This window comes from Abramis brama (genome assembly GCF_963993115.1).
Source record: "Abramis brama genome assembly, chromosome: 1".
Taxonomy (NCBI): Eukaryota; Metazoa; Chordata; class Actinopteri; order Cypriniformes; family Leuciscidae; genus Abramis; species Abramis brama.
In genome coordinates this window covers 56,605,952-56,621,413 of record NC_139963.1, presented here as the reverse complement: position 1 = coordinate 56,621,413, position 15,462 = coordinate 56,605,952, and the positions used below count along the sequence as shown (strand labels likewise).

The 15,462-nt window shown below is 37.0% G+C and overlaps 2 protein-coding genes across 2 annotated transcripts in view; both read left to right on the top strand.

The window, feature by feature from the left end:
- The window catches only part of LOC311076073 (uncharacterized protein), a 208,672-nt gene that overhangs the window by 16,945 nt on the left and 176,265 nt on the right, over positions 1-15,462 (top strand). The window lies entirely within an intron of this gene.
- On the top strand, positions 510-8,558 carry LOC311066633 (uncharacterized protein). The gene is made up of 4 exons (XM_084087914.1): positions 510-584; positions 1,928-2,187; positions 6,173-7,166; positions 7,869-8,558. Exons 2-4 carry the CDS (start codon positions 2,130-2,132, stop codon positions 7,927-7,929), a joined length of 1,113 nt encoding a protein of 370 aa, XP_083944040.1. The 5' UTR covers positions 510-584; positions 1,928-2,129; the 3' UTR covers positions 7,930-8,558.

Below are 15,462 nucleotides of genomic sequence, written 5' to 3'. Positions count from 1 at the left end.
TTTTTTTATTATTATTATCATAACAAAGGTAATACAGAATGACAATAATATATAAGGGAGCAGGACAATAATATATATATATTTTAAATCACAGTCTTTACAGCTTTCTTATTGGAAGAGTCAGAAATCAAACACATATTGTTTTAACTTCCAGTCAGAAAAAGGTTAAAGAAAGGCTTACACTTACAATATTTATACTTGTGTAAAAAATATTTGGCGAGAAACAAAATGAGATTGAGTAAATAAAAAAATATCTGACTGTTATCTTTCTTTTCTCTTTTCTTTTCTTTTCTTTTCTTTTTCATTAGCAAAAAAAAAAAAAAAAAATGAAGGCTATAATTGTATAATCATTATTAAGAAGACATATTTGGTGCCCAATTATCAAGCAAAATAACATCTTTTTGTGGGGTTTGGAAGTACTGAGTAAGAGTGCCTTTTAAAATACTTTCTCTGAAAACTTGCTGAAGAAAATTAGCTAATTGTTTTGCAAATAATTTGTAGAATTCTGAAGACAAGCCATCCACTCCTGGAGATGTATTGTTTAAGACAATTAATGGCTTCAGTGACTTCCTCCAAACCAAGTGGTAGGTCACACATGCTTCTCTCTGCCCCATTAATTTTACAAAAACTAGGTTGTGAATTGAATAAACCTGTAGCTTTTCCGTAATCAAGAGGAACTATTCAACTTTTTATAGAAATCAGCACAAAATTTGAAATTTCTTTTGGACAAACAGATACAGTCTATTAATCTGTAATCTATGAATTATATTATGCCTGCAATTATGTCTGATTTACACAACTTTCAAACACACTTTATACAGTTTGATTATGCGACAGGCTCATTTCTGTATTGTTTTCATCGATCACAGCGATACTTGTGCGTCTTTTCTGGCGTCTTCCTTCTGAAATAAACATTTAATGCAGCAGCAGCGAGCATGAGGAGAATATGTTGAGTTCATTCAGACCTGAGCGATTTTGTGTTCGTTTGTGTGATTGTCTCGATGTTTGCAGTGAGAACTGTTACTAAAAGTCAAGTTAAAGTTTGAGATCTGTGAGGGGAATTGATCTCAAGTGTTGCTGTTGCCATTTTCATGTTTACCTATATTTCTTTGTCGACATTTATCTTTGGCAGATTACATTTACTTATTAAAATGGATATCTATTCTAACACTTTATTGACCCTGTATGAGTAATGAACGTGGGAAATTTCAAATCTATATGCATGGGAATATAGATAAATATTAATGAAGTTTGACACAGGAGACGTTAAATTTTCTTTATTTCTAAGAGTTTTATAATCATTGTAAGTTTCTGTACATACAAATCTGTAATATGTTAATGATTGAATTACTTTATTGCAATTAGTTATTATAAAGTCGAACTATATTTAGATTGACATATTATGGTAGTTATTTGCCTGTAGACTAGAGGTTCGTAAAGATAGGTTATTTATTTAATTATTTTTGTTATAGATGATTTATCCATGTTATATTGTGAGAAATAACACTATTGTCTTTCAGTGTAGCTGTTTTACAGGCTTTTATCATCTATCCAGACTCAAATAATGTGTCTCTAACAGCAAACACTCAGAATAAAGTGAGATGATCTGCTGATGATCCTGAATGGCTTGTTGAATGAGTGTTGATAGTCTGAGGCTCATCAATATTAACAGATCTGCTGAAAACACTCTTTATTTCATGACAATAGTTCCTGTTTTCACCTAATTTATTATGCTGATGTCTTCAGATCTCCTGTAAATTGACACTTAAAGCTCATTTCAGTGTATTTGTTGGTTACTATATGTATTCATGCTTTCAACTGTTTTTCTTACCATTATTTATATTTGAAAGAATTTACATTATTTTATTCTGTTTGTCCATGAGCATAGAAACAAACTCAGTAACTGATATATTTTTAATTTTGGCAGATAAACTCCTCACACACTACAATCATCATCATCATCACTTAAGCTCCTCCCACTGTAATTCATCATCAGTGAAGCTCCTCCCACTGTAATTCTCCAATAAATGCTGTAAATTCCCATCAGCTACAAGTGAAGACGAGCATCAGAGCATCAGGAAGAGCTGAAATCTGTAAAGACTGAGTTTATTAAAGAGGACAGTGAGAACATGAGTGATCCAGAACCCTGCAGAATGAAACACAATGAAGATCCTGAAGAACAAAGAGGTTGGTGTTTATTCTTCATTCATTCATGATGCTGAAGAACATTCATGCTAGAAACATTCAAGCACTTCATCACTTTTAGATGAACAGTTAAAAAAACATCAGGTCAAACAAAATTGAAATATTTTAACTGTTTTATTTTACATTTATTTTATGTATGGTTTACAATTTGTAACAATATCAATCTAAAATATTGGTGTCAAAATATGTCAGTATTGTGTATTTTAATGTTCATATCATGTTAGATAATTGTGTCATCGATAGTTCTCACTACAGAAACATGAGATTTCTGCCTATAGTGTTTAAAAAATAATAACTGTAAGATCAGTGTACCTCATTCATGGAAAATTTCAGGTAGAGCTGCACGATTCTGGCTAAAATAAGAATCACGATTTTTTTGCTTGGAATAAAGATCACGATTCTGAAAAGCTTTATTATTTTAAAGATCTACAAATCCTGAACATTAGGTTACCAAACAAGATAGAAACAAAATAAGTCATAATACTCTTGCTTCAGTCAAATTTAAATAATGCAGTGAACAAAAAGAATGTAATATTTAAATAAATAAAAAATGACAATTAAACATTGACAACATTCAAAGGCATTATGGCATTATACCCAGGCTAGACCCAGGGTCCGAAATTTACTTTTTGGCTCACCTGCCACAGGGACTGGTAGATGAAAAAAATCCACCAGCCAAGCATTTTTTTTTTTTTTCTAACCAAAATAATAAACCGCCTTTTTTTTTTTTTTGTAACATATACATCAATTTCAGAGATAATAAGGTATTATGTTGAATACAAACATAAAAAATTGTCTAGAGCAAAATTTGAAATGTAGCCTATAATTAAAAAAAATCTATATATTGATCTAAATGAGAGAAATATATGAAATATTACTATCATTGGGGTGAAATAAAAACATGTTTTGTCAGTTTTGTTACCTGACTCATGTGGAAGGGAAGGCAGAATGTTACTTATGTCGGTAACAGAATGTCGGCTACTTATCGTCGCTGTCGGATGGAAACCTTGTGTCCAAATTTTGTCAATTTCGTATTTTTTCACAAATCAATGCTATTGGTCAGTCCCCACGTGGTTCTGTTATTTTTACAAATTATTAACCAATCTAAAGTGTTGAAAATAGTGAGAGACATAATTCCATTGGACACTTCAACTGTCTGAGAGTCCTCGTAACTCCACTTTTGGATACCAGCGTTAAATTATTGTTTTTATTATTATTTTACTGACTCGAAGTTGGCACTGTGCATGTAAAATACCCCAAGTAGCAGGTTTTATTTATGGGAGAAAAAAGGTCTGTCTACTGGTGCCAAGTAAGTTAAGCCTTTGGATAACTCTGTCTGGTTTTTAGACAAAAACGAGTGAAAATAGTTAGGTTAGATACATTTGAGTAGGCTTGTTTTGTTAAAAATCGATAGCTGTAATGCTTCGGTGCAGAAGGAAGCCTGTGAGCCACGAAGGTAAATTTCTCCCTGCTCCCAAGTCATAAATCTTGTATCTCCGATTAAACATGATTTTGGGGAAATGCTGCGTTAATGTTGGTATACAACAGTATATGATAGCAATATAAGGTATAATACCAACTTCAACAATACAGTGTTTAAAGGGGTCATATAATGCCATTTTTGTACAAGCTAATATGATTATTTAGGGTCTAAATTAAAAGTTTGTAATATACTTAAAAAATTCTCATTAGTATTGTAAGACACTCATTTTACCTGGTCAAAAACAGCTCTCACTTTTCAGCACGCCGTTTAAGTGCATGTGTCTTTAAATGTTAAAAAAAATGTTACACTCATTTCTTCTGGAGGTGCAGCAGGAACACGAATAGTTGGTACCAATCCTTTTTTCAGGAGCAGCTTCTTAGCAAAACCAGCTTTATAACGTTACTGACCTTCGTTTGTAAAGCAGTCTGGTGTGTGAAATGATTCGCGCAAACATGAAAGCATTGACGTTGATCGTAGCGAATATTCCCTTCAAAAACAAACTCAGCCACTGCGTCTTCAGCGGTTCGGATTTAGGAACATCAAAATGACTGCTGTGTTCCTTATTACACCCAAGAACAGAACACCACAATCGCTTAGACGCCATTCTGCTCATAGACAGTGCTCCAGCGTATAAACAATGACCCGGTCTGCGCGGGCTATGATTGACAGCTCGCTCACGAGCGAGGGCGGGTCTGTGTTGAAACGCTGCTGTCAATCAACAATCGTCACACGGTCGAACGGCTTGATTTGAGAGAGGGGAAAACATATGAGAAGCTTTACTAAAAAACACTGGATGGATTTTTATCACTTTATGATGGTTGTGTATAGGCACTTCCAACACACATTTCTGTACAATCAACTTGTAAAAGTCCATGTTCCATTATATGACCCCTTTAATAACTCCTAAAAATAATGGTCTTAGAGATACGAGGATTCCGCCGACAGCGACGTTATGTAACCTCTGTTCCCTGAGAGATAAGGGAAACGCGTATTGCGTTGCAAACGCTATGGGAAAACTTCTTTTCTCGAGAAAAGAACGGCCATGGTGTGTAGAGCAGAAGCAGCCTGGCCAGCGGTGGATGATCCACGAGTGCTGAAGACGTTCTGCGTGGCTTAGATGGGTGAGCGGCCTTTGCTTCCAGTGGCGGGAGCTCCGTCAACAGATGAGAGCGTTAAGTTACAGAAGAGCATGTGGCGCTGAAAGGGGCGCGCTGAATATTTCATATTTTGGTATGAACATTCACCCACCAGTGTGGCGGATAGCCTTTTGAGATTTACTCACCAAACGGAAATTCTACCCGCATTTGGCCCTTGGAAGGTGTTAATTTCGGACCCAGGCTAGACCTATTAAAGATTCATAGCAAGAAACACTATCAACATTTTTGGGTATGGTGTTGCGTTGAATAGCGTTGCTTTTATAGACGTTTGTTTCGTCTGGCCGCTGGTACTTTGTGATTGAACAGTTTTGTTTTTAACCATCTCATACTGTAGTTTAAGATAAGTGTTTAATTGAGAAGTTTATAATAACTTTGCTTTTCATTTATTGCTTAAAGCTCAGTTGAAGTTTTTCGATAGCTACTACATTAAAAACTATACTAGCCTAACTGATAAAGTTCACACATTATTTAAAACAAGTGAACAGTCAGTAATAAAATAAGAACAAATACACAAATTACAAGCAGAGATGAATACTAAATAAAGTTTACAAAGTCTAACAGTATATTCAGGTACAGAAATTAATAATTAAACTTAAATGTAAAATAACACTATTTGTCACTGTATAAAATAAATATAGTTTAATCTTTGTTAAAGCTGTATTTTGTTGTTTTATTAATATCAATGACACAGAAAACAGTATGTATGTGTATATATATATAATATTAAGTGTGTGCTGTCACTTCAACACGGACTGCACAGACCGAAAAACACTGACAAATATCAGTTTCTTTCTCAGCTGTTCACATATGACATAAACGAGAGAATACTTGTCGAGATGGTCATTTAGACCGGTATTTTGACAATTTGTGTTTATGTGTCCGTTCAAGGGCAAGGGCAGTTCTGCATTCGAGCGCTGTCTGAAACACTCCCCTCTCTCTCTCTCTCGATCTCTCGATCTCTCTCTGCGCTTCGAGTCATGGTTTTCGGCTCTTCTTCCGCGATTAAAATTGTTTGAATGTGTAAATTGGTAAGTCGATACACATCTAAATTATGAACTTTTACTCTATGATGGTTAAATTTAGCAGTTAATCAGGAATCACGAATTCGAGTGCCGAACCGAATCTAGTGCGATCCGTCCCACCCCTAGCGCATTATCTTGTTGAATATCATTGGCAGAATCATAGAAATGCAGGATTCGCGTGGGGGGTTGAATCGAGATTGCGATCCTTTAACGATTAATCGTGCAGCTCTAGTTTCAGGGACGTATAATTAATTTATAAAAAGACTTATATTTTACATTTACATTTTTTTTTTCTTTAATTTCAGACCTGAGTGAAGTGAAGGAGGAGAGTGAAGAACTGAGTGAAGTTGAGGAGGAACATCATGTCAAACCTGGAGAAAAACCTTTGAGACGCTCAAAGACTAAAAATAAGTTTATAAAGAAAGACAAGAAAGCTACAACCTGCACTCAGTGTGGAAAGAGTTTCATATACAAACAAAGTCTTCAGATTCACATGAGAGTTCACACTGGAGAGAAGCCGTTCATGTGTGAACAGTGTGAAAAGAGATTCTCAAAAAAAACGGCTCCTAATGTTCACATGAGAGTTCATTCAGGAGAGAAGCCATTCACATGCGATCAATGTGGGAATAGTTTCAATTATTTATCAGCCCTTAATGTTCACATGAGGATCCACACTGGAGAGAAGCCGTTCACATGCAATCAATGTGGGAATAGTTTCAGTCATTCTTCATCCCTTAACGTTCACATGAAGATCCACACAGGAGAGAAGCCGTTCTCATGTGATCAGTGCAGCAAAACATTTCTTAGGGCATCAGCCCTGAAGACACACCTGATAGTTCATACGAAGGAGAAGCCACATTCATGTTCTGTGTGTGGAAAGAGTTTTTCAGTGTTGTATAGTTTACAAGTGCATCAAAGAATTCATACTGGTGTAGGAGTTCATATGTGCTTTGAGTGTGAGAAGACTTTTACTACAGCACAATGTTTAAAACTGCACCAGAGAATTCACACTGGAGAAAAATCTTACAAGTGTTCACACTGTGACAAGAGATTCAATCAGTTAGCACATCTGAAAAGACATGAGAGGATCCACACTGGAGAAAAACCTTACAAGTGTTCACACTGCGACAAGAGATTCAGTGATTCATCAAGTCTAAAAAAACATGAGAGGATCCACAGCAAAGAGAAACCGCACACGTGTGATCAGTGTGGGAAGAGTTTCTCTTTTAATTGTCACCTGAAGATACACATGAAGATCCATGCAGTGGAGAAACCATATCACCGCAGTCTGAGATCACGGTAAGTAGTTAATCTTTATGTGCTGAGCAACAAAAGCTGCTTTTCCACCTTCGGAAAAGGTTCCAGTTGTGTTTCCACTATTAGTGTTCTTCAATGTGGGCCTCTGACGAGAGTTCACGGGAGCACCAGGACGCATGCGCGAGAACTGAGATTACGGCGTTCTTCTTCTACTACTACTTGTTACAGGCTGCTCACTCCTTAGGAGTATTACCGCCATTTACTGTACAAGATGACATCCGGAAGCGCAAAGCGGTCTGTTTATAAGCAGAGGAAGACGCGCGCTGTAGAGCGAAGAAGAAGAAGAACGCCGTAATCTCAGTTCTCGCGCATGCGTCGTGGCGCTCCCGTGAACTCTTGTCAGAGGCCCACACTGAAGAACACTAATAGTTGGATAAAGTCGTTATTTTTGTTGTTTTTCCGCACAAAAAGTATTGTCGTCTCATGATAAACGTAACGTAGAGCCACTGTAGTCACTTGGACTATTTAAACGATGTTTTTAATAACTATTCTGGGCCGGCGAGTTTCAGTCCCTCTGAAAGCCTATGGAGGAGTGATCCAGCTCTCAGATTTCATCAAAAATATCTTAATTTGTGTTCCGAAGATGAACGAAAGTCTTACGGGGGTTGGAACAACATGAGGGTGAGTAATTATTGACAGAATTTTCATTTTTGGGTGAACTAACCCTTTAATGTTTCTTTTTAGACCTGATGGACGTGAACAAGAAAGGAAAAACAGAAGCCACAAAATCCTGCCCTCAGTGTAAGAAACGCTTCACATGTAAATCAAGTCTGAAGATTCACATGAGAGTTCACACTGGGAAGAAGCGAAATGCTGGAAGTCCTTCACTACAGAAGATGAACTGAAAGAGCACCAGGAAATTCACACTGGAAAAACCTTTGGGAGGCAAAGTTCAGGGAGCTGAAGAATAACAAATTTCCTTACATAACACCACGGTGAAGAATACTGATTTTAGCATTTGAGGTTTTAATTTAGATTCCAAAAATATAGACTGAGAAAGTTTAGCAGCGGTTATGATGATTATATCAAGAGATTCCTGCCAGTCCTGTTCTCTAAATGAGTCAATTCCTGAGACTCTCACCCTCACCCTTTGTCTTTATGCATTTCCTGACCAGTAAGCTCAATGTACAGCTGTGCTTTTGTCTCTGTGATCATGTGAAGGTATGGGTGATACCGTCAGGCTGATTGGATCATTTGAATGATAGTGTTATGCTGATTGGTTCTGTCTCTCTTGAGCAAGCCGGATAACCTGCCAAACTGGTTTTGACTTGATTGAATCAAATCATGCCTATGCTTTGTTTTGAGTTGTCTCCACCTCCAAAAGTCCCTCTTCCTTGTAAATGTATAAAAACTATACTGTCTAGAACTCAGTTAGACTTGGTGACTGCAGCTACCGACAGCTCGTGTTCTCAATAAAGAATCCTGCTGAAGAAACAACCAAGTCTCCTGGTCTTCGATTCTGAGTTTCCAGCAGAGCCGAAGAAGAGGCCATAACATTTTTAAGAGGGACATAAATCTGTTTCTCTTCCACTTCTGCTCTTCAATGCAAACACAAGATATACTTTCATGTATCTTTGGACACTTTTCTTCTCTTCTTCTCTTGAGATGCTTTGGCTCTTATAAGTCAGTAAAGAGAGAGATCTGTCTCATTCACTTTCACTTAATGTTTGTATTTGCTTCATGTAATTATCAGAGCATGTGAGCGTAGTGGAGCGGGCAGATCTTGGACAGATCGCAGAGCGGCATTTTTAAAAGGACGGAGCGTCGCCTTAATTTCCCGCTCCAATTTCGCTCCGCTCACACCACGAGTCTGAAGCATGCTAAGTCAAACCTAAACCAGGATCCATCTGTCTTGCACAGTCATCAACAGTAGACTATTTTCAGTCAAAACTCGGCTCAATAATGGAGTTCAAAAAGTAGGCTATACTTCAAAAAGGAAAATGAGAAGTCATACAGGTGTAGCCTACTATTAATATAAAACTAACTAACAATGATAATGTGGTACAAGAAAACGAATGTGGAGACATCGTTTCAGTCAGCAAAGATTCATTTTGGAATCTCAAAAGACACATCTCTCGAAAACATGAACGTGAGCTATGCGAACACGCTGGGAAGAAAACAAAAGGTTAGCAAATTGAATACGGTAACTTGTAACAATGTGTAAATTAAAAATAGCATAATATTCAAACAAATTGTTTTTTCATTCAAGTAGACCTATAATGGACAATGCAAATTAGGCTAAATAAAACAATAATAATATTTATATTATTAGGCCCATTTATTCAGTTAATTTTACAGCAGTTTGTGTGTACAATGGAAGCCAATTTAAATTTGAATCGTGCGCGTTGCGCAAAAGTTCACTTATCAAAATTCTGGCCTTATAGTTAATTTACTTTTAAAAAAAATGTATGTTTTATTTTTGTTTATAATTTTTATTTATATTATTAGGCCCATTTATTCGTTTAATTTTACAGGACTTTTTGTGTAGGCTATATTCCTTCTTACATAGGCCTGTAATTTGAAATAAAACATTTCTATTTGAAAAATGTTGTTGTTGCTCATTAGTTCTTTAGGAGGTAAGGCTGTGGTCTAAGCTAAAAGTGATATACATGTAGATTTTTTTCCTTTTTTGGAGCGAGCGGGGGGCGATTTGAGTGGAGCGCGAAGCAAACCTCGTTGAGCGCTGAGCGATAATGAGCGGAGCGGCCTGATGTAGCTTTGAGCGGGGGAGTGGAGGGGTGATCAGTTCCGTGAGCGATGAGCGGAGATTCTCACCTAGTTGCCGATGGGCTTAAATGGGTTAATTAAACTATTGACTCATTTTATCAACATCTCATTGTCATTGTCCATTTACTTATTTTCTGCTGATTCTGCTTGAATCAGGAATAATTTTAGTTCTGAAAGTCATGAAGTATCCTGATATGATTGCTTTTTGAGCTTTCCGTGTTTTAATTTTCTCAATAGAGCTTTAGTAAATTATATTTTATCGCACACATGACTGACGTTGAATGAGATTGCTGTCTGTCTACATTATTAACAGTTTCACCCTTGATATCCAGTATCATATATTCATTTCATAGTTTGTTGTAGTCAGTTTGATGTTGTATTCACACAATGAGGCTTCATGTAGTCAGAACAACTGTGAACTTGAACACAGTACTATGAACTTAAAGGGATACTCCACCGCTTTTTTCATATCAAACGTTCATATCAAATGTTATGCCCTTAACAAAGACGAGTTGAAACATACCTTGCTTGTCTCAGTGTGTGCACTCAATCGCTCTGGCATGCGGCGACACTTTGATAGCACTTAGCTTAGCCCAGTTCATTCATTAGGGACCAAACAGAGATGAAGTTAGAAGCGACCAAACACCTCCACGTTTTCCCTATTTAAATACAGTTACACGACCAAGTATGGTGACACAAAATAAAACGTGGCGCTTTTCTGAGCGGGTAAAAAGGATAACTATAATGTATGGCGGAATAGCACTTGAAGTTGGAAGCACTTCGACTCAAGTCACGTTGGTTCTAATGACAGAAGTGAGAGGGAGAGGATTTTTCAAGCGTGACTTTTTACTGCACAGAGTTGAAGTGCTCCCAACTTCAAGTGCTATTCCGTAAAAAGGATCGGTGTGATCAGTGTGAAGCATAGGAGACTGCCGTAAAGCAAAACTTGGTAGGCCAAAGTGATGAATACCATCAAACAAAGCATATAGCTGACAAGACGGCAATGCGCCAAGAGCGCCAAAAAGACAGAGAGGATAAAGATACTCAAACAGTCTGTTTTGACCTACAGAATGCTATTTCATGTCCACGTGCCGAAATTAGCTCTTTCTTTCTACAAGCGGAAACTTAACTTGTATAATCTTACTGCTCACTGTTCGCAGACTAAAAAAGGCTACTGTGCTTTGTGGACAGAGGCAATGTCAGGTAGGGGAGGAAATGATGTTGCAAGTGCACTAATGAAAATAGTAGAACACGTTGTACGTGATCATCCACATGCCATGAGTGATAGTTGTGAGCCTCAGAACAGAAATTCCATAATAGTCTTTTCTATGGCAGATTTCCTGACAAGGCATCCTCAAATTAAAAAGATAACAATGAAATAAAACCAAACCTGTAAATCACAAAGGAAAAGGTAAGATTTCACATTTTTGTTTTTTTTTGTTGGGGCAGTTAGCACTATTCATAATAATCACTACAGACTGTAATTATTAATTAGTCCTTAGACATACTGGTGATATTGTACTATACTGCATTATGCTGACGGGTGAAACAATGCAATATGAATTCTTCCTCTTCAATCAGAACTCATTTTCTAATTCAATACATTTCATTAATGTAAAACTGTCAATCACCTACTAACAATCCCACCCTTTTTTGCTAATCTGGGATGTGTTTCCCGTAAAACGGCGTAACTCGCTGCTTAAAGGTATAGCGGAGGATTTTTTACTTCCGGGTGGATCACCTATACTATTGGTCCTCCTAATTGTCAATCATTCTGGTGAATCAATCAAACTCTTCAAAAAGTGGAGAGGGCGGGTCTTATCTAAAATTCGGAAAGATCCTCCGCTATACCTTTAACTACCATAGTAAGATGCATCGTTGAAGAAATCAACTAGCTTGGCGCGCCCGGGCGGCAGTTTTTATTCTAAATCTAAAGTTCATTTAAATTTAGAATAACTAATAGAATAATTATTTTCCGGAGTTGTGCAGAACAATAACCGGCACTATTCACACATGGGCTCAAGCAAACATTAGCTGATTCGAACATTGCCCTTCTCATACAACATTAACGTTACAACTCCTGCGGTCAATGTCTAACGTTAGATTAGTTGACGGTTGCGGTGCATGTGAGAAAGGAGCTAGAGTTTATTCAAGCACTCTGAATAACTTTGTTAGAGACAAACGAGCCTTATCACAATACACTATCATTAAATTTACCTTACATCACAGTTCAGTTCAGTTCTACTTTATTGACAGACTCAGGGTCCATTAGAAAATCATACAACATTACAGACACCCAACCCCTCCCTAAATAAAAATTAAAATAAAATAAAATAAAAACGCCCCCACAGTGAAATAATAACAACACAATTAACTTTGCATTTGTCAAACAGATGCAACATACATATTGCAATAGTCTGGTTTGGCTATAGCTTTAGCTAACACCTGCACAAACACAGTTGTTTGTAAAGTAATAGCCTAGTTGTCCATCCTGCCACTATACATAAATGTGAATGAAAAACACTTATTCACGTTAAAAATAACACAATTTTGAATGCTTACCGTGTCTATTTGATGTGATGCCATGTGGTCACGTGACATGAAAAACTCTGGTTTGAAGTAAAAATACTAAGTCAAATTGTTGCTTTTAATTTTGTCTAGGTTGTTTGTTATTTGCTTTAAGGAAAACTGAACAAAACAGGTTTAAACCAGAAACCATGATTTTCACTTAGTCCAATATAAAAATGCACTTTAAATAAACAACACAGTAGTTTCACTTTTTTCAGTGTAGTAAATTAAAATTTGCATTTGCATATAGTGTTTGAACAGCTTTAATAAAAAAAGGACCAAAACCAAACTTTTCCAAGGCAAGAAAAAGAAAATGTTCAACCGAATCAAATGCTTTATAAAACTCTAAACACAAAATATAACTCTCATCTACAATTAAATCTGAGTAATCAATAAGATCTAACTCTAATCAAATATTATTTGAAATATGCCTCCCCGATAAGAAAACAAACTGGGATTCATCTACAATAGAATCTATTACTTTTTTGTGTTTGAATCAGCAATGTGGGGAGGAATGTTCTTTTAACAATTGATATATCCTATTCTTATAATAGACTTGTCAGTGATATACACTATGAATAAATGATGCCAGTAGAATATTGTCCTTACAAATAAAAGTATGTATTTGTTTATTTGATGACACGACTCTGTCTTTTCTCTGCACCACCGAACCTTTAATCCTTTAATATTTCCTTGGGTGTAATTCCCAAGGTGGCGTAGTAGTCCATGCTATCTGGATTTGGTTATACTAAAAACAATACCGCTCTGGTTACATATGGTTAGACTAGAGCGCTGACTTTGTATGTTTGACTGAATTGTTTGCTTTATTTGTATAGCTTCTTATACCTTTTACTTATACTTTTATAATGGCTAATATTGATAAAACTGAAAGAGACAAAAAGAGACTGGGTTGAGTTTTGTCATTTTAAATTTTAATACAACGAAGATGATCTATAATGTTGTTTACTGCAACATCTGTTGTTTAGTACAAATGCACATATTGCCTGGACCATATTAAAATGTTTAATATTTTTATATTATATTTAAAACTAAAAGAGGCAGGTTTGTGTTTTATATTTAGTTTTTTTTATAAATAGGCAAACGTTATGTGCAGTGAATATAATCAATATGCATTGCCTGAACCACATTTGTGTGGCTATAATGTTTAAGATTTCTTTAAATGAAAACAAAAAGAGTTAGTATGGTGTTTTATAACATATTTCGTTGCCTAAAATATACACAGAGATAACTGGAGTAGCAGAGCGAGCTGAGTGATGCGCGCTGCGTCAGAAGGTGGGCGGGGTTAGGATTTCCCAAGATGGCGCCGCCCATACCCCCCATAAACGGCTTCAGAACCGTTCTTCTGAAAGTCTATGGGTGACGTCACAGACGCTTTGTCCATATTTTTACAGTCTATGACCGTTATGCGCAGAGTGAGAGAGAGAGAGAGAGAGAAAGAGAGAGGTCTGCGGTCTTGGCCATTAGTTTATTTACTTGGTTTTGTGTTGGTAATAGCCTACATTGTCAAATATGTTTAAACTTAAATTAATTACCTATACAAGTAGTTATGTCTCTTTTTATTAATTTGTCCTGTTATTGACGTAATGTGCGTCATTGACAAAATGCGGCACCAGATGTTCGAATAGTTCGAATATTCGTGTGTTTTTAGAGGGAATATTCAAACGTCATTTTTGAGCAATTTTGATACCCAGTCATACTATTGAATGGTTGTGCAACACTCTCTCATTTTCCCCTGAGATGGGAGAAATCCGTTATTTACCTTTTACACTTCCTCCTACAATGCCGCAAAAATCGTCATTTTGCGTCATTGTAGGAGGAAGTGTAAGAGGGGGGGATTTCTGTTGAGACTACAACACTCGTTCCTCATCTTTCCCAGGGGGCGGGACCTGCTCACGCTACAGACCTATTACAGATCAGTGGGTGGGACTTTACTCTCTGAAACTGAAAGCAATATCCTCCATCTTGTTTGAAGCTAAGCTAACAGGCGCTGTGGAGGCAGATGTAAAGTTATGACAATAGCGGAGGAGAGTGCTCAATATGATATAGAAGAAGAGGATTTCAGAAGTCTGATGCTTGAATCAGGTGTTTGTGGCCATCTTTACAAGCCGCATTATAGCGAAGAGCAGCCGAGGCAGAAGACCTGCCTGCCGCGGACGAGGAGCCCGGACTGGCTCGGGTTAGGGCGGACTGGTGGCGCCGGTGATCTCACTATGCAACTCATAGACTGTAAGATGCAACTACGAACACAGAGATAGAGTCCGTCTGCGGCAAAGAATTTCAACGATGACAATTTCTCCTGGACGAAATCTCTAAATCAGACGAGGACACGGACGTTTGTGTTGAGAACTATCCTAGTTTCCCACCGCATATGTTCTGACTGAACATCACCTTTTCGAAAGAAATACAAACGAGGAGTAATGAGTTCGCCAACTAACTAGACATTTTGTGTAAATGTGAAATGAATTTCAAGCTCTGGTGGTAGCTAGCCTTGTAGACGGAAGAGTGATCTCTTATAGGCAGATATGCGCTTTCTGGATTAGTGGGAGTGGCTTGCGGAGCTGTGCAATGTGGTGCATTGTGGGAGTTGTTGTCTTTCATACAAATGCGTCCTGAAGTTATTTTTTGTCTTTCCACGGTCACGAAGGCACCAAATTAAAAATGTATTTTACATTTCGACTACATATATGACCCACTTTAAATAAAAAGCAATGTTCAAATGGGTGGAATGCCCCTTTAAATAAAAATAACGTTACAAAAAAATAAAGAGACCTGTAAACAAATTGCAAGCTTGATCTGTTTCGGCATGAGTGCAAAAGAGAACCCATGTGGTTGCATATCTATGTATTATCTAATGTTAGGTCGTACACAATATAGACTGTAAAAAAATAGGGTCGTGCAGAAAATAGCTTCACTTACCCGAACAACGGTTCCTTTGTCAGACAGACGTCTTCACCCTTCAGCG